The 26287-nt window shown below is 48.7% G+C and overlaps 10 protein-coding genes and 1 non-coding gene across 11 annotated transcripts; 5 read left to right on the top strand and 6 right to left on the bottom strand.

Annotated features, from left to right (window-relative positions):
* Positions 1 to 675: 675 nt before the first annotated feature.
* Positions 676 to 2486, bottom strand: BO87DRAFT_408615 (thiamine pyrophosphate-binding protein; the record flags this gene model as incomplete). Its single annotated transcript, XM_025626170.1, has 2 exons — positions 676 to 2354; positions 2408 to 2486. The coding sequence occupies 2 exons, from the start codon at positions 2484 to 2486 to the stop codon at positions 676 to 678; spliced, it is 1758 nt and encodes a 585-aa protein (XP_025477518.1).
* Positions 2487 to 3667: 1181 nt separating this feature from the next.
* BO87DRAFT_399108 (acetolactate decarboxylase) lies at positions 3668 to 4387 on the top strand (the record flags this gene model as incomplete). Its single annotated transcript, XM_025625408.1, has 1 exon — positions 3668 to 4387. One exon carries the CDS (start codon positions 3668 to 3670, stop codon positions 4385 to 4387), a length of 720 nt encoding a protein of 239 aa, XP_025477517.1.
* Positions 4388 to 4606: 219 nt separating this feature from the next.
* BO87DRAFT_339702 (glycoside hydrolase family 30 protein) lies at positions 4607 to 6450 on the bottom strand. Its single transcript, XM_025620635.1, has 2 exons — positions 5489 to 6450; positions 4607 to 5433 (listed from the first exon to the last, which is right to left on the bottom strand). Exons 1-2 carry the CDS (start codon positions 6375 to 6377, stop codon positions 4823 to 4825), a joined length of 1500 nt encoding a protein of 499 aa, XP_025477516.1. The 5' UTR covers positions 6378 to 6450; the 3' UTR covers positions 4607 to 4822.
* A 673-nt stretch (positions 6451 to 7123) lies between these two features.
* On the top strand, positions 7124 to 7215 carry BO87DRAFT_t186. The gene has a single exon. It is a non-coding gene; the product is annotated as a tRNA-Gln (tRNA).
* Positions 7216 to 7570: 355 nt separating this feature from the next.
* On the top strand, positions 7571 to 9492 carry BO87DRAFT_363992 (uncharacterized protein; the record flags this gene model as incomplete). Its single annotated transcript, XM_025621721.1, has 2 exons — positions 7571 to 7871; positions 7955 to 9492. 2 exons carry the CDS (start codon positions 7571 to 7573, stop codon positions 9490 to 9492), a joined length of 1839 nt encoding a protein of 612 aa, XP_025477515.1.
* Positions 9493 to 10162: 670 nt separating this feature from the next.
* BO87DRAFT_339697 (FAD-dependent oxidoreductase) lies at positions 10163 to 11878 on the bottom strand. Its single transcript, XM_025620634.1, has 5 exons — positions 11783 to 11878; positions 11071 to 11730; positions 10821 to 11015; positions 10437 to 10742; positions 10163 to 10335 (listed from the first exon to the last, which is right to left on the bottom strand). Exons 1-5 carry the CDS (start codon positions 11861 to 11863, stop codon positions 10288 to 10290), a joined length of 1290 nt encoding a protein of 429 aa, XP_025477514.1. The 5' UTR covers positions 11864 to 11878; the 3' UTR covers positions 10163 to 10287.
* A 1203-nt stretch (positions 11879 to 13081) lies between these two features.
* On the top strand, positions 13082 to 13711 carry BO87DRAFT_399104 (uncharacterized protein; the record flags this gene model as incomplete). Its single annotated transcript, XM_025625407.1, has 2 exons — positions 13082 to 13175; positions 13209 to 13711. The coding sequence occupies 2 exons, from the start codon at positions 13082 to 13084 to the stop codon at positions 13709 to 13711; spliced, it is 597 nt and encodes a 198-aa protein (XP_025477513.1).
* Positions 13712 to 15428: 1717 nt separating this feature from the next.
* BO87DRAFT_408611 (cytochrome P450) lies at positions 15429 to 17028 on the bottom strand (the record flags this gene model as incomplete). Its single annotated transcript, XM_025626169.1, has 4 exons — positions 15429 to 15800; positions 15842 to 16276; positions 16315 to 16893; positions 16951 to 17028. 4 exons carry the CDS (start codon positions 17026 to 17028, stop codon positions 15429 to 15431), a joined length of 1464 nt encoding a protein of 487 aa, XP_025477512.1.
* A 1151-nt stretch (positions 17029 to 18179) lies between these two features.
* On the top strand, positions 18180 to 19499 carry BO87DRAFT_339695 (terpenoid synthase). The gene is made up of 2 exons (XM_025620633.1): positions 18180 to 18218; positions 18277 to 19499. Exons 1-2 carry the CDS (start codon positions 18216 to 18218, stop codon positions 19327 to 19329), a joined length of 1056 nt encoding a protein of 351 aa, XP_025477511.1. The 5' UTR covers positions 18180 to 18215; the 3' UTR covers positions 19330 to 19499.
* A 745-nt stretch (positions 19500 to 20244) lies between these two features.
* Positions 20245 to 21294, bottom strand: BO87DRAFT_388854 (uncharacterized protein; the record flags this gene model as incomplete). Its single annotated transcript, XM_025624876.1, has 1 exon — positions 20245 to 21294. The coding sequence occupies one exon, from the start codon at positions 21292 to 21294 to the stop codon at positions 20245 to 20247; it is 1050 nt and encodes a 349-aa protein (XP_025477510.1).
* Positions 21295 to 21780: 486 nt separating this feature from the next.
* BO87DRAFT_363982 (MFS transporter/GAL4/fungal specific transcription factor domain-containing protein) lies at positions 21781 to 26258 on the bottom strand (the record flags this gene model as incomplete). The annotated part of the gene is made up of 6 exons (XM_025621720.1): positions 21781 to 22206; positions 22257 to 22545; positions 22653 to 23085; positions 23191 to 24352; positions 24408 to 24417; positions 24616 to 26258. The coding sequence occupies 6 exons, from the start codon at positions 26256 to 26258 to the stop codon at positions 21781 to 21783; spliced, it is 3963 nt and encodes a 1320-aa protein (XP_025477509.1).
* Between the last annotated feature and the right edge of the window lie 29 nt (positions 26259 to 26287).

Raw genomic sequence — 26287 nt, 5'->3', positions numbered from 1 at the left:
CTATTTTGCTTTGAAAATAAGTTTGGAAATGCGTAATCTTCAGTAAAAGCGGGGTGCTCTTAATCAAGCAGAAGAGGCTAACTGTTGAGGATTTTTGGCCCTAGTGACGCCGGCGTCGGTGACTTGCAGGCCACTAGCGGGTGAACTCCGGTTTAGCCTCGGAAACGTTATCCCGTGGATTCCTCTAATCTCTTTCCCCTTGCATCCGCACAGTCCAGAACGGTGCACCACCAGAATGTGGCAGGGGACACACTTTCTGGAAACAGTACTGTGCTCGGTAAAAAGGGGTTTTATGGTCGTAAGGTCGAACAAGCCTTGAGACTGCCTTGTACGCCTGTTGTTCAGAGTGGGCTAAAACATCCCAGGCAACAGCATGAAATATCCCCAAAGCAACTAGTAGAGCAAAGGACAATTAGGCTTCTCGAGTCAAGGAGAGTTGTAAGCTGTAACAACAACAGGCGTCCCACCTTACTGTTGGCTGAATGGTTAAGTCTGGAAAATAGTGAAGAAATAATAAACTCTAGGCTTTTCTTTAAAACGAGCAATGTTCTAGAAGACAGGCTAATCTAAAACACGCTTGATAACAAAGCTTCTGTTTATTCAAACATGGAGTGTTATTCACACATTGAACTCGGTATACTGGAAAAGACAGATCTTGTCTATAGTTCTAAGCTCTTACTGGAACTTCATGCAGTCTAATGATTGGCCACTGGGGACAATGGGGACCATTTCTGCCTCCGCGATTAGCACGTCGAGCAGAGCAACTCCATCACAGCGTAGAAGCCAATCAATGCACTCGGGCAAGTCCTCTTTGAAGAAGCAGCGTTTTCCCTGACAGTTCATGCTGCGCGCGAGTCGAACAAAGTCGGGGTTGTCTTGCCGGGCGTAGCAGGTCCTCCCTCCGTAACTTTCGCGTTGGAGCTGGGAAATCATCCCCTGTTCTTGGTTGTTGAGTATGATGACTTTGACGGTGACACCATGCTGTGATGCAGTCAAGAGTTCTGCCATAGTCATACAGAAGGAGGCATCTCCGTCTATACAGATTACATCATTGTTAGGCCGAGCAGTCTTCGACCCAATAGCGGCTGGAAGCCCATAGCCCATTGTCCCGAGGCCACCAGACGTGACAAGAAAGCGACCATGCTTCCAGTCGTATTGCTTGGCCGCCCACATCTGGTGTTGGCCGACGCCAGTAGTGATGGTTACTGGATATTGCAAAGAAGCCGTCTGGCGATTTAACTCAGTGACAACTTCTTGAGGAAGGGGCCGAGGGTTCTCGTGGTCGGATAATATGGGTGGAAGAGGATACTCTTCCTTCAGCTGCTGTATTAGGCCCAGCCAATCCGCGCGCTCTGTCCGTTTCAATCGCTGGAGGAGCGCGTTCACAGTGTTTGAGAGCTCTCCGAGGATGACGCGAGTGGGAGTAACAAATTTCCCCAAAAAGTCAGGACTAATATCGAAATGGATGATCCCTCCTTTGCCGTCTTTGGCTTTTGCACGAGCGTAGGGTGCAAAGCCAGATGCTTTGCCAACCGCACGTTCGTCCAGTCTGGCACCCATAACGAGGATGAGATCAGCGTTCTGGATTGCATAGTTGGCACACGCCGTCCCATAGGTCCCAAACATTCCTAGAGAGAGTGGGTCGCCGTGGTCAAAGCACCCTAGCCCGTGGAGCGTGGTAGCTGCAGGAATGCGATAATTTTCCACCATCTTCCGCAGCAGCGCCACGCCTTCTTGAGTAGCAAGGGCACCATTCCCGGCGCATATGATGGGACGCCGAGAATTATTGATCAGTTCCGCAACGTGATCTAGTTCTTGCAAGGATTTTGCGGTATTATTGCTGGGAGAATCGGAACTTGGTTCCAGGCATCTATCTGTCAAGTTCTTGTAGGCCTTAAAAGCTTCCTCATCGAACGTTACTTGAGCAATATCTTTCGGAACTGAAATGAGTACTGGGCCAGGCCGGCCCTCCACTGCACGCTGAAAAGCCGAGCGAACAACCATGGGCAATTCCCACACGCTCTGTACAGATGTTGACCACTTCGTACAAGTACGTGCTAGTTCATCAATGTTGATTTCCTGGAAAGCTCCCTTGCCCTTGGCAGCTGTGGGCACTTGGCCACAGATCACTACAATGGCCGTTGCATCGAGCAGGGCATCTAGCATAGGTGTAACTGTATTCGAACTCCCGGGCCCTGAAGTCACCATAACCACGCCGGGCTTTTTGCTGGTTCGGTAGTAGCCTTCTGCCATATGCCCCGCTCCCTGCTCATGATGTGCAAGTATGAATTCGAATCGCTGGGCTCGGTAGAGGCTGTCCACTAACGGAAGAGATGCGCCGCCGGGGTAGCCAACTGTAATTTTTAGCAACAGTATCTTCTAATATTCAGCTGAATTGGGGAAGTACAGATATGCTTCACGCCCTCTCTTCCAAGAAGCTCGCATAAAACGTCTCCCCCCCGAAAGTCCGACAAAATCGCATCCATCCATTTGCGGTGAGAGATGAGAAACGATTTATCGAGGGACGGCGAGGTTGCTTGTCTAGGGTATTAGTTGTCTCTCTAGCCTTTCTCCGTTTATCGGTGACAGGCACTGTAAGACGCGTCATCGATGGCGACTTTCCAGCATATGGTGATAAGGAATGGTCCTGTGCTTGGACACGCCTGACTTGAATATGGTCCTATGCTTGCAGTCGACGAAGCCTGGTCATTTTTCCTGTACAGGAAAACTCTCCGAAGAACTAATGGCAGCTTTGTCGAGTGATAAGACACTCTTGGAGGGGAAAATCTCAACCTCACAGTAGTTCTTTCGGGGGGGGGGGGGGACTTGTGTTGCACAGGAAGCCGGTTGTGAGACCTTATCCTCCCATGGCTGCTCGGAGGAATTTGAAATCCTGACCATGCAACACATTTCCCTGAAAAAGCATAAATAGACATGCCCAGAGTAGTAATACCCATGGATAGTAGTTCCCAATAATCTCTAAAGTATAAGAATCTACCCAAAGGTTGTTACACAGCAGCTGGAGGAAAATACTGCCGCCCAGTTCCGCCTTGACGTAGAACATCTAGCTTCATAGAGTAGTGATATCATCCTATCATAAACTTTCTTTCATAATGGCTTCCAAATATACGACGAAAGCCTAGTTGCACGAGCTACTATCGGGAAACCTTCCGAGCAAGGATCGAGGATACGCATGTGATCGCCATTTACTTGATGTCGTCAAATTAAGGAAACATTCTTGCTAAACCCAGGAATCAGACACCGAAAGCAAGGGATTGAGGTATGGCTCTTGGTGGAGCTTACCTGCCAACCAACGTCACCCAGTTACCGAATGAAAACAGGTGCATTTGGGACCATATCGAAGTTTCTTGATTACCGGCTTGCAAGAATGCGGTGGACTCCTGATGTTATCATCGTAAGGATCTTCTCGTATTTGTCTAGGGTAGTACAAGATATTTCGGCTGCGTGTTGCTTGCGTGTTGCATCAGTCGATCTCGAGGGCGCTATCTTCTTCCGCTCCATGATTGGAACAGTGTCGGTACCTGAAAAAGAGTAGAGGCAAACTGAGATGTGCCTTATCTGTTTTGAACAGGGACAAATTCATACAATAGAAGTATCATCAGTAGTTGATCCTCAATCCAACTCCGTTATTTCTCCAGGTGCCACCATGGCAAACAGCATATACCAATACTCCGTACTAGGAGCTCTCATGAACGGCATCTGTCAAGATGGAACGACGGCACAAAACATCCTCAAACATGGTGACCATGGCATCGGGACCATCCGCGGTCTTAATGGCGAGTTGGTGATCATCGACGGGGTAGCGTATCACTTCCCAGCGAACGGACCCCTACGCCCCGTCGAGGCCGCAGACATCATCCCATTCGCGATGACTACCAGGTTCCAGCCCACGCTGACCAGCCATGTTCCGTGTATCTCCATGTCTTCTCTGTTTGACTCCCTGTTACCTGTATTTCCTGATGAGCAGAACGTCTTCCTCTCAGTCCGCCTTGTTGCCTCATTCTCGCGGATCGTCTTTCGCGTAATCCCGGCACAGTCCAAACCACGGGAAAGCCTTTTAGCTCTGGCAAAAAGGCAGGAGATCCGGGAATGCACACGTATACAGGGGACGCTGTTCGGGTTCTGGTCACCCAGGTATACCAGTGGGTTTAGCATCCCAGGATTTCACTTGCATTTGCTGTCCGCGGATCGTACTGTGGGTGGCCATGTTATTGATTTTGATGCGGAGGATGGGCAGCTGGCCGCAGCAGTGGTGAGGAATTACCAGGTGGAGCTGCCTGCTTCGGAGGAATTTCGCGAGGCACCCTTGAATTGTGTGAAGGAGCAAGATCTGCACACTGCTGAGGGATCTCCCGCGCCTCGTTAAGCTTGAGTTGACCGTGGTTGAGTGGTTACTAGAAGGGGCAACGGGGTACCTAGATCTTGTCGAGTACACACCAACCCACTCAATTGTACCTAGCTTTATAATGGGGTTTGATAAGCCGGAAGATCCCATCTTGCTATAAGACAGAGTTGAGCTTTGGGATCAGACGAAAACATTTATCGGGAGACGTAGATTTCCTATAACCATACCTATTTCCCAGATACAAGACGTAGCGTGAAGCAAGCAATCAGGTGTTTAAGCACATTCAGGCAGATCATTGTCATACTCATATGTTTATGTGGCACCTGCTTACTAGCCTTTTCGTAATCAACAAAACCCCAGTCTAATAGTAGAATGAAAGAGTATTGCACCTGAGATTTCTTTCCCAACTAACCCGGTAGATATACGTTCCACAAAGCGAACATAATCGCAAGCTGATCAAGATAAGGCTGGGAGGACCCATGTAGTCACCGATTCACTGGGAATATTTCCACTCCACTCCTCTCCGCTCTCCGTCGACAGGGTCAAGTAGATATCGTTACTGAACATATTCTCGATGACGACTGTGCGCGTTCCATCCGGGTTGAGGGATGCCACGGACTGCAAGCCCTCGCTAGCCGAGTAGGTATAGCTTCCCGTTCCGTTTAACACGGTCGCACCAGGAGGCATGAACTTGCTGAACTGTGCCATCATGTAGTAGGCAGTATTGAGGGTATAGCTGTCGTCGTTGTTGATGGTGACCAAGCCCTGGCAGGTATCGCACCCACCACTGGTCAAATGCGGGCCGTCATCAGTGTTTGTGCCCAGAGTCCATGCCATTACCCCCGACGCATAGTTCTGCAGGGGACCTACGGTGAAATCAACAGCCTGGTGCCATGATCCGGACGCTGGTGTCCAGCATTCGGTCATGTATTGCTTGACCCCAGGGTTGGCGCTGTAGAACTGGCTGAGAACACTCCAGTCGACATCCTTTGCATAACAGTGCCAGGCCACAGTGTCGACGTATTCACTTGCTTCATCAAGCACAGTCTGAGGGTACGATGTCTGATCTGGAAATCGATTGTTAGCACTTGTCAAGAGAATTGTCGCGAATGAGATGCCTACCAGTATTGTGGTCGTAAGCCCAGATTTCCGTGCTTAGTCCAGCGTCGGCGAGAGCCGGTCCAATGTACTTTTGGATCAGCTGCGCAGACTCATAGTCGTAAACATACATGGTGGGATATCCAGACTGACTATTCAAGGGTTCGTTTTGAATAGTAATAGCATCGACCGTAGCGCCCAATGCTTCATATGCTTGGATGTATTTCACGAAGTACTGAGCGAATGCACTGGAGTAGCCGGTGCTTCCCGTACCACCACTGGTAAGGTAGCCATCGTTGAGGTTATTATCGGTCGTATTGCCATCAATCACACCATTTAATTTCATCCATCCGGGCGCACTCCATGGGGACCCGAGCACTTTCAGATCGGACTGCAAGGATTTCATCGTGGCCAACATTTCCGCCATAGCAGTGCCACGGTCGCCAAGGCCAAAGCCGGAAAACGAGGGATCTGCTTCGTTCCCATTATCATCGTAAGTGTAGACCGGATCACCAGACAGATCAGATGCGCCGATAGTATGGCGCATGAGAGAGAAATTAGCCCCATCTGAGGTCATCAGCTCATTGAGGAGCTGTTGGAGGGTTGAGCTCGACAATGTGTTGAAAGACGTGACGGTCGCATCGGTCACAGCAGCCCCAAAGCCAGTAATTTCCTGCTTGTGACCGGATGATGTATCATCGATACTTAGCTTCCAGGTAGATTCCGAGGATGGGCTTCCACTGCCCTGGATTGGGGCCGCGATCGACGAGAGCCTATAGGTGCCCGATGAATCGGAGCAGTATGCGGAGGCATCGGTGGCGCGTTTCTCGAGAGAAGCATGGCCTAGGGATGCCAGCCCAGCCACAGCATACCACAACATCAGACTCATATTTGTAGTGAAAGAGGTGACCATGAAGTGAAGTAAGTCGAGAGTGGCGGGATGCAAGCAACCAGGCGTTTCAGGGATAATACTTATATACTGCGCCATGTTTGGCCCCCAAGTGGCAGTTTCAGGGTTGCCCTGTTCCCGTCTGCGGTTGGGGGCACAAGTCCCAAGCATCGCCGAAGCTACTGTAGCAAACACGTGCTAGTTTTGCTGACAGGAACGAACTCTAATGTAAGATAATTTGCCTAATTGAGGAAATGGTAGGTGAGATTGTACCGTTAGCGAGAGGTGCTGAAAGCTTATTCGCCTGTATAATTATCGCTGGCCGCATGCACGCGAGTTCCGCACACCCCGATGCAAGGGGGATGGAGATCGCTTCGGGCCAAGTTAACCTGATGAGAGTCAGTTGATTGCCGAGACCTTATCAGGCTCACCCTGCATTATCTCAGCTTGATTCATACTATGGACGTTAGTTATAGTGTTCTTGTTTTGTGACTGAATCTGTGTTGTTGGCTGTTGCTGCGCATAATGTCTCTTGTCATGTAAGTCGTGCATAAAGAAAGATACCCAGTAAAAGGGGCAGTATACTGGCACGAATAGCTTCACGGTACGGTCGGTGTCAGTCATCTAGCCTTCATACCCATCCTTATAGGAAACAAAACTAATATCAATTTAGTCTGAAGCATGTCCCAGGAACGTGTGGATACAAAACATTGCGCATTTCACAGTTCTAGCCATGGATAGGTTGTTCCGGCAAAAATCGGGCAACATGTGGTTGTGTGGGGTAGTGGTCATCCCTTCGGATTTTGAGGACTTTGTTGTTTCCAGAGTTCCGACAACCCCGGTTCGAACCCGGGCACGACCTATCTTGTTTTCGTCTGGCTTATGCCATAGTTATGTTTCTTTTTCTTTCTTTTTTTGGGCATCTCCCTGATAACAATTTGATGTTTTCAACGATCCCTGCCATGTGTTACAATAAGCTTCTCTCACTCTAAGATTAGCTTTCAGCGCTGACAGTAGGAGGTAACTTCCCGCGAGGCTACAGTAACCACCAAGTCAATCTCCGTCCCACCTTCTCCCTCGTCGATAGGCAGCTACGTCTGGCCTCCCATCTCTGTGGCACATAAATATCCTGTATCTGCCCCTTCTTTCGCCAGTCATACATATCTGTTTCCATATCGTCTTCTTCACCACCACTGCCATCACCACCATCAGCAACCATGGATGAATCCAGGCCAGAACAAGATCACTCCACCACTTCGGATCAGAGTACCCTGGCTGCCATGCAGAACTTGACAGCATCGATACAGAGCCTAGTGAGATTGCTTCACCAGGAAAGGGAGCGACGAGAATCTCAAGTGAAATCAAAGAACGCTAAGGACAGTGACCCTGTCCTGAAGGCGCTGAGCGAGGAGATTGCAGCCGGGCGGCCAACGCATATTCCAGAGGAGAACCCTGTGGAGCTCATGTCACAAGAGGAGATCGATGAAAAGAATGACTCGTATAGGGAGAAATACACAGGTATGTATTGCCCCACAACACCCTTCAATACTAGGTGAATCTCGAAGAAATAGTGAATTCGAAGCAATACTAACTCGTTGCAGCCTTCTGGAAGGATTTGCCGTCCCCTCCAGCTGACATAGAAACCACTGACAATGCTTACCAGTGGGCCTTTGACCTATATCCCCAGATATATCACTCTCTGGGATGGCATAAAAATGAGGATATCCTTTTTACTGCAGATATCCTATCCAAACACCGTGACGACCTTCTGGTAGCACTCTTCGCCGTTGAAGCATATCGGCGTAAGCAATTTGGTTGTCCTCTGGAGCCATCACGCGCGGCGTTCGAATATTCACGCCTACCCCGCCTACTGCTGATACTGGCTCGTTTGGAAGCCCGACGAAACGATGGTCTGGAATGCCGCAACGGAGCCTGTGTGGATTGTCGCTACTTCGGCGCCGACCAAACCCTCCAGGTTCTCATTGAAGTGGGTCGAAGAGTGCACCACGACAAATACTGGAGTGCGAATGACACAACTTTGCAGGAACTGCTGCATCGCTGTTATGCTCGGCGTATTCTATCTCAGCCTAATGCTGATAATCCTGATGTTTTGCGATACCAGTTCCATCTCATTTACGACTGCCTGGGTTCGTTGGACTTTACGTCGCGGTTCCTTGAAGTTCGAGATGCGCTTTGTCTCACCTTCTATACCAGATATCAAAGGGAGCCAATCCATAAGATATTTGACATGGAAAAATGTCATAGAAGCTCTATGAAGGGCATTGAGGATTCTAAGGAGCTTCCACTTGAAGAGTTCCCTGGTCCGACTTTCTCCCCCGACACACTCACGGTTCAGTACCTGCAGGACTTTGGTGGCTTGAGAATTGAATGGACAGATAATCTGGATGATCATCTCAAGATATTCACGGGCCGCAATGCGCTCAGGATCTTTGCTCATCCCACATTCTTCTACAATTGCCGAGATCTCGTGAAAAGAGATTATATTGAGCCCTTGCACCTTGAACTATCTCGGACGTACGCCCTTCTTTTTAGACCATCATCCCGACCGGCACTGCGACTGCTGCAAGAAGCGACCAAGTCAAACGAGATCACTTGGCTGGGAAGGAAGATCGATCCGAGTTCCCATCGGTCAGGTATGGAACAGGGCACTAGCAAGTCGTTTGATGTCGATCTGGCCAAGCCATCAACAACCCGTATCCTGGAGAACTTCCATCGCTGCTCGCTTCCCCCCAGCATTCAAGCCGCTTATAACGTCGCCAACCCTTTTGCTAGTATTAAGGATACTAGCTTCTTCAATCAACACAAGTTCACAACCAGCTCCATGCGGCAGATTCATGCCCTCGCTCCGTACTATCCAGAGGACATTACGTTTATCATAATGTCTATCTTTCAAAACGATTTCCATTCAAACGAGGCTTTCATAGACTATGAGTACTTTGGTCCTCGATTGCGTCGCCTCAAAACATACCTGGACAACCAGCAGCCCACCACACTGAAGCAGCTGTGGTTTGACAGGAGGGACGCTCGAGCGTGGTGGACTTTTTGGGGTGGTGCTTTTTTTCCCATTGTGTTTGTGGTGTTGGCTGCTCTCAATGTGAGATTACTGGCTTCGAAATGAGTCGGCCCTGCTCTTAAGCCAGAGTGACCGAACCAGCAGATAGAATTATAACAGAAATTACGTATCTGCTGTAGTTGAAAGTCGTTCCTTGAAGGCACGTAAGGTTCCTTGATTTTCACGTCTGTTTCTCATATTTGTTTAAATACACCCACATGATGCCGTAGGGACGATTGATGTTAGTCCCAAAAATGAATGTAAATCTTTCACGAACCGTGTGCGTTCATCCCATTCAAGTAACAATTCCACCGTAGCAAGGCTGATTGGCCAAAAACAGGGGCCTAGAAGTCGGAAGAAACGCTCTATCTAGTTGTCTGCTTTTTCTTATTGTTGCTCAATAGAACGATGGTATGGAAACCATTTCAAAGTCACTCAGAAAGTTCAAACGCAATACAGCAAGATTATGAGGACTTGTGGAATCAACACTAAAATAACTATCTCAGCAGCTGATTACAGCTAAATTGCTGAATAATTCTTTGAAATTGGGTGGACACTTTGGTGTTCTTTTAAACATCTTCTATTTCGAGCAATATTTATTGCTAGGTATGGTTCAACCATGATACAGATATTCATATACATAGTAATGAAGAGTATGGCTAAGTGAATTATCATTAAAGTCAAAGTCAGCTTTCTCCTAATTCTGATTGATCACAAACCATACTTTTCCCGAATAACAGGATCTATCACAATTTTTTTTGGATGAGGTGGGGTGTGCAACAAATGGAAGTCAACTGGACTAAGCCATGAAGTTTCATAGTTTGATAACCATCATCACATAGCATATGTTATATGAAACCATTACAATCGCGAGCTTGGTGTGTTGACTTTCACCAAGTACTTTCTAGTCTGTTCTCTTGTTAGCGGTTCTATATAACTGATTATCTCTATTTTCTCTTCTTCTATTTACGGCCAAGGAATGCACTCGAGCCGAAGGGACACAGACTCACATGTTCAACGACATCATAGTCGTGGGCCCACTTGAAAAACGCAGGGCTTCTGAAATCTGCGGCAGGATCTGGTTCGATATCTTTGATGGACTCCCAGTCGGTATCAGCATATCTCTGATGCGAGGCCGCGTGATCTTTGTGCCCGAGAAACCTTTGCGTGTTCCAAGCAGCAAAGGATTTGATGCGTTCAACACGAGGCTTTCGAATATCTTCCCAGAATCTACTTATCACTGAGACACTCAGGTAAGGAAGTGACAAAAGCAATATGTGCAATATCCCAATATCCTCGATAATCTGCGATAAGCCCTGTCGAGAGAGAATTAGCGTATGACTCTAGTGGTGGGTATTTCCAGTTATTCCTGAAAGTCTCCACGTTAGGCTAACCTGTGCTGCATTGGGCTCCATTGCATGGGCTGAGTCACCCAATAGGATGGTTCTGCCAGTCCTACTCGTCCAGCGGGGAAGATTTGGCATTTGGGCAATCTTCCACCTGTCGCACTTAGCCGCCAATTTGAGAACTGCAGAAAGTGGAGGGCATATCCCCTCAAAACGCTGCCTCACAAATGCGATATCTCCATCCTTGGTGGTTTTCAGCGTATCATAATGGATTGGTTGCATAAGACTAGACGCATACCTCGCTCCACATGCTGGCATGGCCATCATCATGTTTGAGGCCGAACAAGCCGCTCCAGAATTCCATTTTTCTGGGCTTCCGACCAATGACAAAACGTTCATCGCCTGCCCAAACACATGTATCGAACTCCTGTAGCAATAAACTGGCGTCACTATCCGATTCTAGCTCTTTCTGTGGCACTGTTACGCCATAGTAGACCGAATCGCTGACTTGCGGGTTTACCGACCAGCCCGCGGAAACGTCAAATAAAACTTTAGTACGCAGGTGTGATTGAATCCCGTCAGCAATGAGAATGAGATCGCCAGCTATTGTTTCCCCTCCTTTTAATTGTAAGCTTGGACTTACGCCGGGTTCATCTGAGAAGTCTTCTACGGAACTGTTGAAGAAAATCTCGGCCCCAGCGTGCACGGCATGTTGGTAGAGAATATCCTGTAAAATCGGCCGATGAATGCCCCAATCTGGATATTTGGTGAGGGATGCTGGCAAAGCGCGTATCTTGTCCTTTCCGGTCTTCAGGTCTCGGATGAGGATCGGGAGACAGGTGTCCGCGACTTGTTCAATGGCGTCTCCAAGGCCCCAAGATTGAAGAGTGCGAGACGCGCCAGGACGGATCAGCAGTCCACTCCCCTTTGGCGACAATTTCTCTCGCCTCTCAAAGACCTGCATAGGTTTATCATTAGATGGAATACAACTTCAAGGGTGGTCTACTTCCCTGGACGTGGTGGCCGTCCTTGGCAAAGCAGTACGCAGCCGCGAGGCCGCCAAGACCTGCGCCCACAATGAGGATTTTCATACTTTTTGGCGTTTGGTTTCGATCCTAGTATTTATAGACATTGAAGCAGGGGTAAATGGAAAAGTCGTGAATATAAGGGAGCCAGCAAATGATCAGTTCCGGGATGACGTCTGCACCCGCACAAATGAGCATTGGACGCCTGACCGCGGTCAACCAACCTAGAAAACGGATGGCACGCCTAATCGCCAGCTAGAACGGAATTTAAATCTGCAGTAAGCCCCGTACTTCTCCTTTGTGCTTATAACAGCGCAGCGCACTACACTAAAAACATCTCTGTAAGGCAAATCCTACCCGAAGCGAGTTCCCTAAAGGAAAATGGAAAGCATACAATTTAATGTAAAGTGGAAACGAACCCGAAGACTGAACTATTATAATACGATTCAGTGACTAAAGCACTTGTGAAGACTTGTTATTCGTTCAAAATTATCAATAATGCGCTCATTGCTGGTCTTGCATGGGGCAGTGAATAGTATACCCGTGCCCTCCAAACATGCCTTCGAGGTGCGTGCACCAGAGGTAGTAGTACTCAGTAGGCTGATAATTAGGGATCAGGAGTAATAACTAACATAATCTCTTCGTTATATGAGAAATTATATTTTCAATATCGATGACCTTACCACTTATCTTCCGTATCTCTTGTAGTCAATAATATACCCAGCTGCAGAATTTAGTGCTCGCAACTTATAGGTAGTGCTCCAGCATGTAACTGCGAATACCAGGGGACTGCGTACCGTTGTACATATCCTTGCAGAACGAACCGTTAATCAAAGGTTGATTTAACGAGCTAGATAAGTCGGGCAAATTCTTCAACACATATTCATTGTTCAGTGAAACAACTGGGAAGGACAAGGGATCAAAGCGAGGTCCCCGTTGGGGTTAAGTCCCGGGCAATCCATACAAAGCAACTGCTGCATTGCCGCATACCACAACCCCAACAAAGGTTGACTGTCAAAGACAGGGCCATCAAGAGCCATTTTATTACTGACACTGCGGATCTTTGGCGCACAGGGACAATAGTATCGGTGGATTCTCTGTCTGGGAGTTGTTTGCTATATTACCTCCAGAGGCTGTATTAGCTCCACGGCGCATATAAATGTGTCAAAGATTTACCTAATTCTGCTCACAGATTCAAATGCCTTGCTGCATTCCTCTCAAATAATTGAATACTTAATCACAATCTATTCCACGTGCCACTTTGTAATTTTCTTCGTGACCATCATGGAGTCCAACGGTCGTGAAGACATCGCCCTCCTGTGTCTGGCATACAGGGAAACCCTCGATGACGATTACGAGTCGCTCATTGGGGAATTGAGTAGGCGATACAACTTAGTACGGTAACCAACAGCCTCACTTGCCCGCACATATTTAGCGAATCACAGCCCGAAGAAAATCATTGTGACAGACGGGGGCATAAGCGAGCCGGAGAACCAAGACATAGCGAAAAGGCTAAAAGCCTATCTTGAGGATGGTGGATCAGTAACATTCGCGCTGGACTTTGCCAGCTCTATTTCTGGAGATGAATTCAACAATCTCTTTGGTCGGAAATTTGGCACACCCTGGGAATATGACGACCGCTGCAAGACCATTTGTAAATTCAATGGAAACTGCATTGTCCCAGCCGGACCAGTTCCTAACTGCCCCTATAATATGGAGGCATATCTTATCAAGAACGCTTCACCTATCGAGCGAATAGTTGTTGTTCCGCTGGAAAGTTCCACGGTAAGACCCAAGGAACAGGGTCAAGCCGCGGTGGTTGGAAGGAAGCAAGGCAAAGGATATTTAATTTATTGCGGAAACGAGAGCGTTGAGGAGGAAGTATGCAAGATGGTACTGCTTATGTGCAATTAGTAATAGATAATTTGAAGATGGAATGTACCAGTGAATCTGTATACTGGTAGATTCTTAGAGGAAATGGTATATCCAGAAGCTGAGAACTCAGGTTCAAAAACCACTTCATCTCTTTATTGTCCAATGCCGCGTCGGGGTTTGCCTCGGCTCCGCGGTTCTTTGCTGGGTAGGGGTGACGACTCTACAACTTGTCGTCTGTCCGGTCCTAGTTATTCATTAGCATAATGGGCTTGGCTTAGCATCGTTTGGTGAAGTCTATTCGGATAACATTACACCCAATTGACGAATAGTGAATTCAGTCTAGAATGTCATCTATGGCCAGTGTTAGCAAGGTAACTTACGATATATATGAGCCCAGATCTAAGCAGATGTAAGTTTCTTATGAATACTATCAGTGAATATGAGAGTAACTATGGACTTCCCATTGACGAGGCATTGCGTGGCCTGGAAGCCAACCCCAAAGTCGTCATCGTCGCTGATGAAGGTGTAACTATACCCGTCAACCGACTCGTCGTTGAGGAGCTAGAGGATTACATGCGCAGAGGAGGTTTGGCCATTTTTGGCTTCTGTTTCCCCGGTTTCGTGACCAAGGACCGCTTCAGGAGCCTTTTCCGAGTGAGAATAGGTTTGCCGTGGATTATAGGGGATGAAGAACGAACCAAATTTGAATTCAATCCTGAGTGCACCCTTCCAGCCGGAACAGAGGCTATCTCGCTTCCTACACTATACAGCATGGAGGCAGTTTTCATTAAAAATGCTCGCCCCAAGGAGAAGATTTACATTCCTGTCAAAGGTGCTATGACAGAGCGGACGCGGCCTGAACCTGTCGACCAGACACAAGCTGCAGTGGTGGGAGCAAAGGTGGGCGATGGATATCTGGCTTATTGCGGGGATACCAATCCAGGTAAGGAGCTGGAACAAGTAATTTTAGCCCTTTGTGGCTTTTAGGCATGTTCGATAAACTGCCTTCTTATCAAATGGTTTGAATTTTCAGGCGAATGACTCCTGTCAACTACCGGCTTCGGAGACAAATCGATACCACACAAAGGATGAAATCAATTGTTGCGCTGCACTCATATTGACCTAAATACGACACAATAAAGACATCATATAGGGTAGATTATTTCCACTAAAGGAAGTTACCAATTGACATATTCGTGTTATTTGGTTTTGATCTTGGCCAGCAATATTGATTACTGTGCGAGGTGTAAGGTGGATCTGGATATTTAATTATAGGGCAGAGTAGTTTTCCAATCATGGAATTCGTAGTATAATCAATTCATGTAGAAAGGATGCGCATATATACCCTAGACCTTGTAAGTCTGATACATACGACCACAGGGTGTGGAAAACAGGGCTTCCCGTCCGCTCAGCCATACTTAAGCCACACGCCGGGAGGTTAGTAGTTGGGTGGGTGACCACCAGCGAATCCCTTCTGTTGTATGTTTTTTGCATTCTTTTTCTTTACTATTTTCGAATCAAAAAGGTTGTCTCGCAAACATAGTAGAGAAGGCATTACTTTGTAGCGGAACATATGTTGTAGTTCCGATTGTAGTTTTGACCTAATTGTCATACACAGCCTTGCCACCTTCAGTGCATTGGCAATATCAAATTTTACAATTACAGAAGAAATGGTCGGTGACTGTCCCTCGAGGAAACACAATACAACGAACCGCTTGACTTCTCAGCCTAGCCGATCTCTTTTGCCCAAGCTTCACTAACCTCTTACCTCAGTCTTTCGCCCAATTTCTTCCATGATTTGAACAGGATCCTTAGTCGCATTCTCCCACTCCCTCTCTATGATCTCTTGCTTCTTCGGTTCTCGAACTTCAAATGAGGCCTTGAACGGCTTAGATGCTGCTGTAAACGTCAATTTGATATCCCACGGGTCGATTTCAATTCTCTTTCCATCTTTGTACGAGTGAGTTATATTGTACGCCCACATGAGCCGTGCCATGAGAATGAAAACGCTGTTCCAGCCCAGATGCCTGCCAGGACAAATCCTTCGACCGAAGCCGAACGGGCTGTGTTCAAGGTCTGGGTTCTCGATCCACCGCTCTGGTTTGAATTTATGCGGATCAGGGAAAACCTCCGGATCGAAAGACATGACCAGATGTTGGGAATAATCACTGTACCCCTTGGTATCTGGTATCCCATGTATTCGTCGTCCTGCGTAGTTGCATGTGGAATTGCAAATGGAGTCGGCGGCTGCCAGCGCATAGCCTCATTCAGGATAGCGTTGACGTATCGCAATTGAGGGATATCTTCAGAAGAAGGGAGCCGGTCGGATCCAGCAACTCGATCTAGCTCTCGCTGGGCCTCCTTTAAGCACTGCGGGTACAGCACGATGGCTTTGATAATCAGGCGTAGAACGGTAAGAATAACTTCGAAGCCGGCTTTTTGAAGCGTCCCTATCACATAGGCAAGTTCTGTGGACGCGATCTGCGACCCCGCCTTGGTTTTCAGGGCATTCTGAACCCAGTTCCACGTAGACGCTGACTTGCCGATCTCAAAATGTTTCATGTGGAACTTGGTGGTTTCTCGTTCCACGTTGTCCGAGAACCTCTTCCAAGGTGCTAGCATTCTGGTAGCTTGTCAAGAACTGGGAACAGCTCAACCACGCGGTAATAGCTATTGCCGATGGCATCGAAGGGATGGTTGTTGACAGCGAGGAGTTGGGCGGGAATATCGTTGTCTGTTGTTTCCAGTCGGATTCCGTACCCAAGTGTCATAACGATACTACCAGCATAGCGGCATATGAATGCCCCAAAGTCGTGGCTACCCAGGAGTTCGCAAATTGCCTGCTTGCTTTCCATGTTTTCTAGAAGATAATATCGACTGACAGCAGTAGAGTCTAGCAACGAGCTCATGATACGGTGCTGGTTCTGCCATTCCTTGCCGTACGGCATGATAGCCGAGTTGACTCCGCGGGTCATGCGGGTCGCGATAGCAAATTGAGGACGTGAACTGTAAATAGCACCTCGCTTGGTTAGCAATTCTTGTGCGATGTCAAAGGAGCCAATGCTGATGGCCAATTGTTGGCCATAGCGGAAGGCCACCATGGTGCCATACTTTTGGTGCCATTTGTGAACCACTTCGATGGGGCGCTGAGTCAACATCTGATGAACATTGCCAATTATCGGTAGAGGACTTGGTCCAGCAGGTAGGTGGGAATTGCCTATCTTAATGAATAGTTTGTACCCGATCAAAATGCAAAGAACAAGGGTCTAAATAAAAACAGAATGACGGAATTGCTTGTCTAGTATAGCCGAGCAGATGTTTGATACTGGCTGAAGCATGTATGGAGTAGAAGTCATGTTGAATGATATAATGAAAACCACTAATGCTCTTGAGCCGGATTCTGGAGAATATTCCGGCAATTGACTGGCCGTATATATATTATCTTACTTCCCCCTTGGACGGGTGCTACATTGGTGGGCTGAGTTGAACGTCTGCGTCGCTTGGGAAGCAAGCCTGAAAGCAAGTTTTCGGAGAATACATGGACGTGATGGTACAGTAAGGCTGTGTGATAATGCATGGACGTGATAATTATGAAAGAAGTAATCTATGTCGTCACACACGAACGAAGCCTGAGTCAAAGCACTACCTACAGTGGGAGCTGACTATCGGAGAAGTCCGTTTGTGCATATACCTAGGACTGACTAGCCATTAATCTTAATGTTGACTGGATGCCTTCTTCCGGCAGCTAAACCTGTTCCATTTTGATATCCCACCAACCCAGTGGCTATACTGGCACTTGTTCTGCTTCCCAGCAAGTCAGGCCTCATGAATGGGCGGCGCAAAGACAGGAAGGAAGAATTACTCAGGGACTATTTTCTTGGCCCACCGAATTCTCCACTTGAGTGCCTATCTGATGATACGCCCATCAACCGTAGAAGTAAGATAATTGCAGTTGGGATCCGATCGCCACTCAGATGCATCAATGCAGATCACACCGGATAAATACCAGTCTAAGACGTTACTGGTGAGGGGAACGGGATGGCACAATCCCGTCGCGCTAAATTTCACCAGTAAAATGCCTTACATTCTGTAAATTCACCCTGGGTACTTTTTGTCGACTTGTCATTGGTGATCCACTCTTAATTCAATCTTACACTAATTATGTACCAGCACCAGTTGGGTATAATCACACATCGACGCCCGAGATATCGGGGATTATGCCACAAAGCTCGGCGATTGTGAGATTATGTATAGAGTCTAAGGTTTTAGTGCTTCAGGGGACACCTTCAGCTGCGTCTGCACAGTATCAGCACTGACTCATATTTCGATCAGACGCCCATGACGGGCAATGCCAAAAATCGCGCAAGGCTAAAATCTGAAATCCGATCGAGTGATTGTATTTTCGTGTGATCGGAGTTTCTCGTATTTCCAAGACCACATCAAAAAGTATATGATGGGGGTGAATTATCCCGTACATTCTTCAGTAGTGGTGGCTTGCGCAATACCTGTATGATTAACAGCACATCATTGACTTATCGGAACAATGGTAAGTAAAGGAAGTCCGTTCAGCATGCTGTGAGTGTAATGACTGATTTCAAGGACAGGACTCCGTCACAAATGCGTTTCTTTTCATCCAGAGGCCTTACCAGAGCCTCTGGTTAAATGGGATATACTTCCTATTCTGGCCCCTCCTTATATTCATCCTTGTGGTCCCTACTGCCGCTCTCTGGAAGGCAGTCACACAAGACAACGTCGCTGTTTTCCAGAAGATATCTCCCGGAAGCAACATCTCCAAAAGAGATTACGAAGACGTTGTCAACGGTTTCCTGCAAGACATTTCTTTCCAACCCCCGGACATGATATTTGATGTGGGCCTGAAGTCTCGTGTTGAGAGTCGCCTGGAGTCATATGGTATTTCGCGCAAGTTTATAACAGAGATTGAATCGTGCATTTCTACGGCGACCAAGATATCCAGCTGTTCTTATCCATATACATCTCCCGAAGCGCTCGAAGCCATTGCTTTATATGCTACATATGTTATCGCGATTGATGACATTACGGGCAACATCCTACCTGATCTGGAATGTTATGGATCTCAGCTGGTTCTTGGACAGTCCCATAGACACGAAATGCTTCGTGGATTCACCAAGTTTTTGGGAGACCAGCCGCGGGTGTTTGGTGCGTTTGGGGGCGATATGATCATCAAAGGCACCATGGAGTTCATCGCTTCAGCGGCAATTGAACAAAACCAAGATTCCGTCCAACTGTCGGGTGATGCATCGGATTATCTGGTTTTCTTCAGGGCAAAGACAGGGGTCGCTGAACACTTTGCCTTCTTTTGCTTTTCAGAAGATATCCACCCTGAAGATCGGGACTTGCCAAAATATGTCTCGGCTGTCCCAAGTATCATGCTGTTCTTGGGATACGTCAATGACCTCCTATCCTTCTACAAGGAGGAGATAAAGCAGGAGGACTCTCCCGGATTTGTCCAAAGCTACGCCAAGGTACATAATTGTACCGCGCTGGAGGCTCTACGGCAACTTCGGCATGAGACAATTAAGGAAGTACGCAAAATCCGGAGCATATTAGCCAAAGATGCCGCCATGGCTGATTGGATCAACCGATTCATCTATGGGTATATATTCTATCACTTGTGAACTGGAAGATATAGGTTGAATCAGTTGAACATCCCGGCTGCTCATCATGCAAGAAAGCGATTTCAGGCGATGGCCAATGCGTGACTGGGATCAAATTTTGGCGAAACTTGAATTAGTATGTAATTGAAAGAGTTACAGCTGTATTCAGAACAAGTTAGACTACGGTCCAGAGATACCTGGAGGTCTGGGGTATGAGAAACCTGCAAGGTTTAGCCGATTGGCCATAAGAAGGTTTCCGTACAGAACCTTGCGCTTACATTTGGTTTATGAGTCCAATAGTACATGGAATACTTTCCGTAAAAGTGAAGCACTTCGCCGGGCCTCATGGAGCCCGTTACTGTCAAGAATGAGAAGTCCTTTTTTATGCATTATAAGCCACGCAAGTCTTCCAATGTAGCTCGTAAAAACTGGATGAATCGGCGACACCGATGCACTGATCCTGACACAACGCATACTTGCCCCTCACGAACGAGTTATAGAGGTGCTGTGCTGATTGTCCCACTTGATCCTTCGGTCGGACGGATTGTGTAACATTGGATATTCCCTCGAGCACCCATCGACCTCTATGTCAACCTCACATGGTGGCCAGCTCGCACGCTGCAAAGGCTGTCGAATGCTAGCCATACAGCAGTCCTTCCAGCAATAGCACTCGATTCCTTATGGCATTCGGTTTTACTGACTCGGACTATTCCAGTAGCTCGGAATGCTGAGGGTGCTCACTATGGTTGATCACATATCAAAAGCTTAAGGATTATCAGATATACCTCGTAATCGATTCAATATTCCATTATTTTCTTCATGGCATTCATGCTTCAGACAGGTGATTAATGACTCCTAGCATAATCCTACCGAGTTGTCTTTGAAAGTTCTAGTCGGGCTCGTATAAGTGGAAGTGTCCGACATATCCTACCACATTCAATCTGCATCGCACTCCAAATTCGACTGAGATTCCAGGTACCATCGCGGTAGCCAGTTGCAAAAGACATTACGAATGCCCACTAAATCGCCCTGTTTCGTGCCTGCTGATTTCCCGTCGATAAACTCCGACCGGTACCCACCATCAAAATCGACGACCCAGGCATTCAAATCGTAGTCTATGACAATATTTCCCGGGTGCACATCGCCCCATATGATATCGTGGGTATGAAGGATCTTCACGGTATCCAGTATCTGCCTTTTCCACTTAGCATGATATTCCTTCATTTGAATGAATTCATTGCTCCAGAGATTTCGCGACCCGAATGGAAGCCAATCAATCAGGATGCCCAGGATTATCTTCCCATTATCAGATAGCACGATAGCATAAAGCTTCGACACATTGATTGACAGGACGAGTTCTGAAACACGGCTGAGCGCTGATACTTCATAAATGAAAGCACTGATATTGTTGGCAGGTTTGAAAAGTAGGCCACATTCTGCTACCTGGACATGTCGCGGTATGTCACAGGTATGATCGAATTCGCTATCTGGGCCCTGGTCAATGAACACATCGGCTGCGCTGACTTTGGGGACACTAGGAGGAAGGCCTGAAATTGACGCGCTTATCGTGGGAAGAGTGGATTTGGAAAAGCGTCTATTAACAGTGGGAACTGCTGTGATTAATGCATCAATTGGCATCAACTGTAGTGCGTGAGCTCGAGGAAAGGTAAAGCTTTGTAGGCTAATAGGTCCTTGTATTTCTGGAGCATTGCGTCGAATGTATTGTGCGCATGGGACGACCAACCAGTCCCATAATTCTTCGAGATTTTCACCGTCGTTTGAGTCTTCTTCGAAATCCGTGGCTTTTTCACTTCCGTTAACTTTCTTCAGCCACCCATTGACCTGCACTTCTAGAGAGGTGCCGAAGAATTCAGAGGCTCGCAGGGTGATTTCGAACAAAACCGCTCTCGATATAATGACAAGAAAGGCAGCCTCAGCACAAATTTTGTTCTCAATTATGCGATGGTTAGGAACGCTGGTAGCCATTTGGGTGAAGCAATAATTTTTGAAGAAAAACTAAATGTCACGGTGAACAGAGATTTAACATGACGCGTTTGAGGACAATTTTAGCGGGGATAATAACAACGTGCGAAGAGGCCAGGAATGGTAGGAGTGTGAAGAGTGAATATTTGGAAGATATCTGTGAACAAACATGATTAGCGGCAAGTGCCGTTGCAAGGAGTTAATATCCCGCGTGGTCCAATCAATATATGTTAAAGGTCCCAACATTTCGTATGCACTTCCACCAAGGACAAAGTTCCACATGCATGCCCATTGAGACTGATGGTTATTTTCTAACATCATCCCTCGTACATGTAAATTGCCATAAAAGTGGGTTAAGCTTGAAGCCATTATATAAATTATACCTGTAGTAATGAATTTTATCGGTTACTACATCTCAACTGGTCATGTATAGATAATAAATGATCTTTCTTCATTTCCTTCGTTTGACCCAAACACATAAGATATCAACTACTCGAAACTATTTAACCACCTGACCAAATCCGAATCCTCATCCATCCAGGCATTAAAATCCCATGATATCCAATCTCGTGCCCCAAATCCGGGCCCAGTCCCTTCCCCTAGCGCATCTCGCCTGTTGTTTCCACTACCATTTTCACCCTCCACCACCTCCCCCGCCTCCACAACTGGCACTCTTCCCCCCAAAACCCGATTAAGGATATGCCTAATCACGGACTTCGCCTGCTGGCAAACATCATAGTTCCCCGCCTGCCTGGACACCACATACTCAAGATCTGCAGCAAAGCGGCTCAGGTTTTGGATGATTTCCGAGCGACAAAACTCCCCTGCTGACTGGAAACTAGAATTGGGGTTCTGAGATCGATGCAGCAGTTCAACAGCCAGGACACCGGCGGGGGGTAGGCCGAGTGAGGAGATCTAAGTTCTTCGATTAATGAGGGAGAAGAGGAAGAGGAAGGGGAACATACAATCCAAACAACAGAATTTCCATCCCCCCCACCGACAGCGCGGTTGGCAACCAACAACAACAAATTGTCCAGCAGCTCGTGCGCGACAGCAATCAATTTCTCTGTGCTGGCGCCCGTTCGCTGGACTAAGATCCGCTGGAGAATGAACTCATTATAAAGTGAGTCCATGTGCACGAAGAGGCAAACTTTGGCAGTTTCGGGGCAACGGTCGAAGTCCGATGGCGTGCTGACACGGTACAGCGATGAGGGGAGCGAAAGACGCTTTTTTGCGGCGAGGGTGGATATCTCTCTGTTAAGTTTCCCATCATTAGTTTTATTCGTTCTCTGCAAGGCATCACTGGAAGATGATAAAGGGAACGGTAGTTTTGGGGAAGGGGGTTGGGGGAGGCATCTCACATAATTTTCTCCTCCAACCCTGACCCCTCTCCTTCCCCGATATTCGAACCCAGAGAAATCTCTAGTACTGCCTCTCTTACAACCCCCATCATGAAGCATGCCCTCGCGTATGATCCCCGTGTATACGCCCCCTCTGCGTTCCAGCCATTATTATCCAGGCGTGTCATCGTGGCGTCGAGAACTTCTGGCGAGGCTATGATATCTGCGAAGGCTATGTCCAATGGCGGGTCGACGGTAATATACCGACGGATCATGCGGGGTGGACGACCTAAGAATGTGGAGAGCCCTTTGTCCATGGCGTAGGCGGCGACGACGAGGCGTTTGCGGTGTTCCGCGCGGAAGAAAGGGAGTTTTGATGTGGCATCGCGGTGGTGGTAGCCCAGGGTGAAGAGAAGGGTTATGAGTGCAGAGAGGGTCTTGTAGGGACGGTAGTCTGTTCCTTTGTTAGCATTGGTGGGGGGCAGAGTAGGGAAAGAGGGATTTTGCTAAGTGGACACTAGGTAATAGGTGTGAAGAGTGAGGAAGGTGGGTAGGGTACCGTAATCCCCATAGAGCAGGGTAAGAAGCGAAGCATGTTCCAGCGTCGCCCAACACAGCTGTTCAGAAATGACACCGGTGTAGTCGAAAAAACGAAGACAGATTTCACTCGCGGACACACAGACAGCTGCAAGACCCCCTTTGTCAAGTGGGGGACGGTTCGGTGGGGAATACGCAGCCAGATCGTGTTGCGGGAGGAGACACGCGCTGGAACCAATCACCGCAAAGACTAGCCCTATAATCTCCCAGCGGTTCGGCATAGAGGAAAAATATTCCGTAGGGGTAATGGCAGGGTCTACGATTAATGGTTTGGAGGAGGCAGTAAAAATGCTTCGGGAGAGGATAAGTAGAGAAGGGAGCGGATTAGCGGGATCGGAAATGGCCTCGTGCAGCATAGTTCGGATGGAAGACAGGATCAGACGCAGGGCAGATGGGGGAAATAAATCGCCTTGGCAGTGGTCGAACCGCGCCGTGGCCATGTGTTCGTATAAAGCAAAATCATCGAGCAGGATGAGGAGCAGCTCGGCGCCAAGCTGGATCTGGCTGTCGTCGATGATGGCGCTGGTGTTCTGCTGCAGGGATTTAGCAAAGAGGGCTATACTGGACGAGCCATCGTCAACGTCGTCGCGCAGCACGGACAGGTAGCTGGTGGGCCCGAAGACGCCAGTGCTGGGGGTCGAGGTGCTGCGGTGACTACAATCGGCGAGGTAGCCGTCGCGGAGATGGCCCGGAGGCAACGGCGGAGTGACTAGCGAGGGAGGAGGCAGCGGGCTCGTCCAGGCACTGCTGATACTGGTATTGGTAGTAATGTTGCTGCCACTTCCGCACGAGATGGAGTCGGTGGAGCTGCGATCCATCCTGTTCGGATGCTTGGACATCGGGGCCGGTTGGTACACGCACAGGGCCGGCTTGCGTCTGCGCCGGCATCGGCCGCAAGGGGAGGCGTGGTCGCATCGGATCTTGGATTTACGGCATGGTTCGCAGGAACTGAGCACCCCGTTAGAGCGCAGTAGCGACATGGTGTGCGTGTGTGGGATGAAAAGGTCGGAGTGAGGAGGGGAGGGGAGACTTTTGGTGACGGACTCGCGAACTTGCGGAGTCGGGGTCGGGGTCGGGGTGGGGGTGGAGATGGCCAGATGCAAGTGAGATGCCCATGCATTAGACTAGTTCAAAACAGAAATAGGAGCTGACTAGTAGGAGTAAGTACCTATATCTGACCAATTGCCATCTATCTGGTTATCTATTAGGCCAGTACATTCCTCTTGCCCAGGCTAAACCCAATCAGCAGCGCATCCACATCATTCCAACCCTACCCCGATTTTTCCTGTCCGCAACAAGTACTAGGGCAGCACGCAAACAACTCCCTCAACTAGGCGATATGTGTATCCCGATAGTAACCAGAAATTGTACAGATTACTCCTCAAACCGCTGCCTGCCCAGCTCCTCCTTCTCCATACTCACCTCCTTCGTAAAACATGACGCCACTAATCCCACCCCCGCAAAGACAATCAACACAATCCAAATAACGTGGAACGAATGACTATACACGCCTGTCACCTGGTCCAAGACCTCCTTCCCCACCTGTCCCCTCAGATCCCTCAACTGAGGAATAAACCCTACCGCGGCTTGACTATTCTCCAGCGCGGCCAGGGTGCTAGGCAGGGTTCCCAGCGCCTTAATCGACTTTTCAAAAACGCTGCTAAACACTGTCGACCCGATCGCAAGACCGACTAACCCGCCCAGTAATCGGAAAAAGACCAATAAGCCGACGGCAAACCCCGTGTCGTCGACGCTGGCAACGCTGGCTTGCACCGGAAGAACAAGTACAGTAAAGAGAACGCCGATTCCCAGGGAGACCACGATGGGGAGGCCCGTACGGAAGGGCACGGATGAGGCGGGGGTGATGATGTGAAGGAGTCCAGTCCCGACCGTGAGGAACACCCAGCCCGTCCAGATGTTCACGCGGTATTTGCGGAGGTAACTGACGGAGATTGGCGAGACGCAGCTGAAGAACAGGGACATGACATTCATGGGGAGCAGAGTAACGGAGGCGTGCAGGGGAGTTTCGTAGAAGGCGGCTTGGTAGAAGAGCGGGAGGTAGGTGTTGAGGGTATAGGTGACCAGGCCGTGGAGGAAGCCACCGAGAAAGGTGGTGATGGCGGTGGCGGATTTGAAGAGCCGGTAGGGCAGGACGGGCTGCGCGGGAACACGCTCGTAGACGACGAAGAGGGCCAGGACGACCAAACCGAGGATCAGCGGGAGGAGAGTCCGCCAGGAGCCCCAGGAGTAGAGAGCCCCAGCCCAGCTGAGCGGGAGGACGAAGGTGGCGCAGCCAGCCACGAACAGGCCCATGCCGAGCAGGTCCAGGAGACCAAGTTTCTGGAGGAATGTGCCCTCGACGGGGCGCAGGCGCAGGAAGAAGAAGGTAAGAATGAAGCTCGCGCCGATGAGAGGCAGATTGATCCAGCCGATCCAGCGCCAGGTAACGTACTGAGTGAAGAGTGAGCCGATAATGGGGCCGAGCAGGGCGCCGCCAGCCATGGGGATAGCCAGCAGACCGAGATACTTGGGGCGCTCTTTCATAGTGGTCATGTCAGCGGTGATAACCTCGTTTAGCACGTCAAGGCCGCTGCCCCCGAGCCCTTGAATAGTGCGGCCGACAATAACAGTGGCCATGTTCGGGGCCAGGGCGAAGACGAGCGAGCCGACGATGAAAAGAGAGTATGCGGTGTACAGCGGGATCTTGCGCCCGAGTACGTCTGAGCCGCTCAAGTAGAGGGGCTGCACGACGGACACGGCCAGCATAAAGCAGGTGCTGGCCCAGAAGGACTGCAGGGTTGTGCCTCCGAGATCGCGGGCGATGATGGGGATGGCCACCGCCAGGGTGGTCGTGTCCAGCGACACGATGAACACCATGAACAGCAGGCCCAGGAAGGCCAGATGGAAAGAGAGGGGCTTCTTGGATTTTGTCTCGGGGGTAGACTGTTCCGCCGATCCTTTCTCTTCGGAGGACACATCCATGGCAGATTGTCCTTCCGACGCCGTCTTCTCGTCCACAGGATTATCCATGGTTGTGATTCAGGAAAGCAACGTATCAC

This window comes from Aspergillus neoniger (assembly GCF_003184625.1).
Source record: "Aspergillus neoniger CBS 115656 unplaced genomic scaffold BO87scaffold_26, whole genome shotgun sequence".
NCBI lineage: Eukaryota > Fungi > Ascomycota > Eurotiomycetes > Eurotiales > Aspergillaceae > Aspergillus > Aspergillus neoniger.
This window is presented reverse-complemented; position numbering and strand designations above follow the sequence as displayed.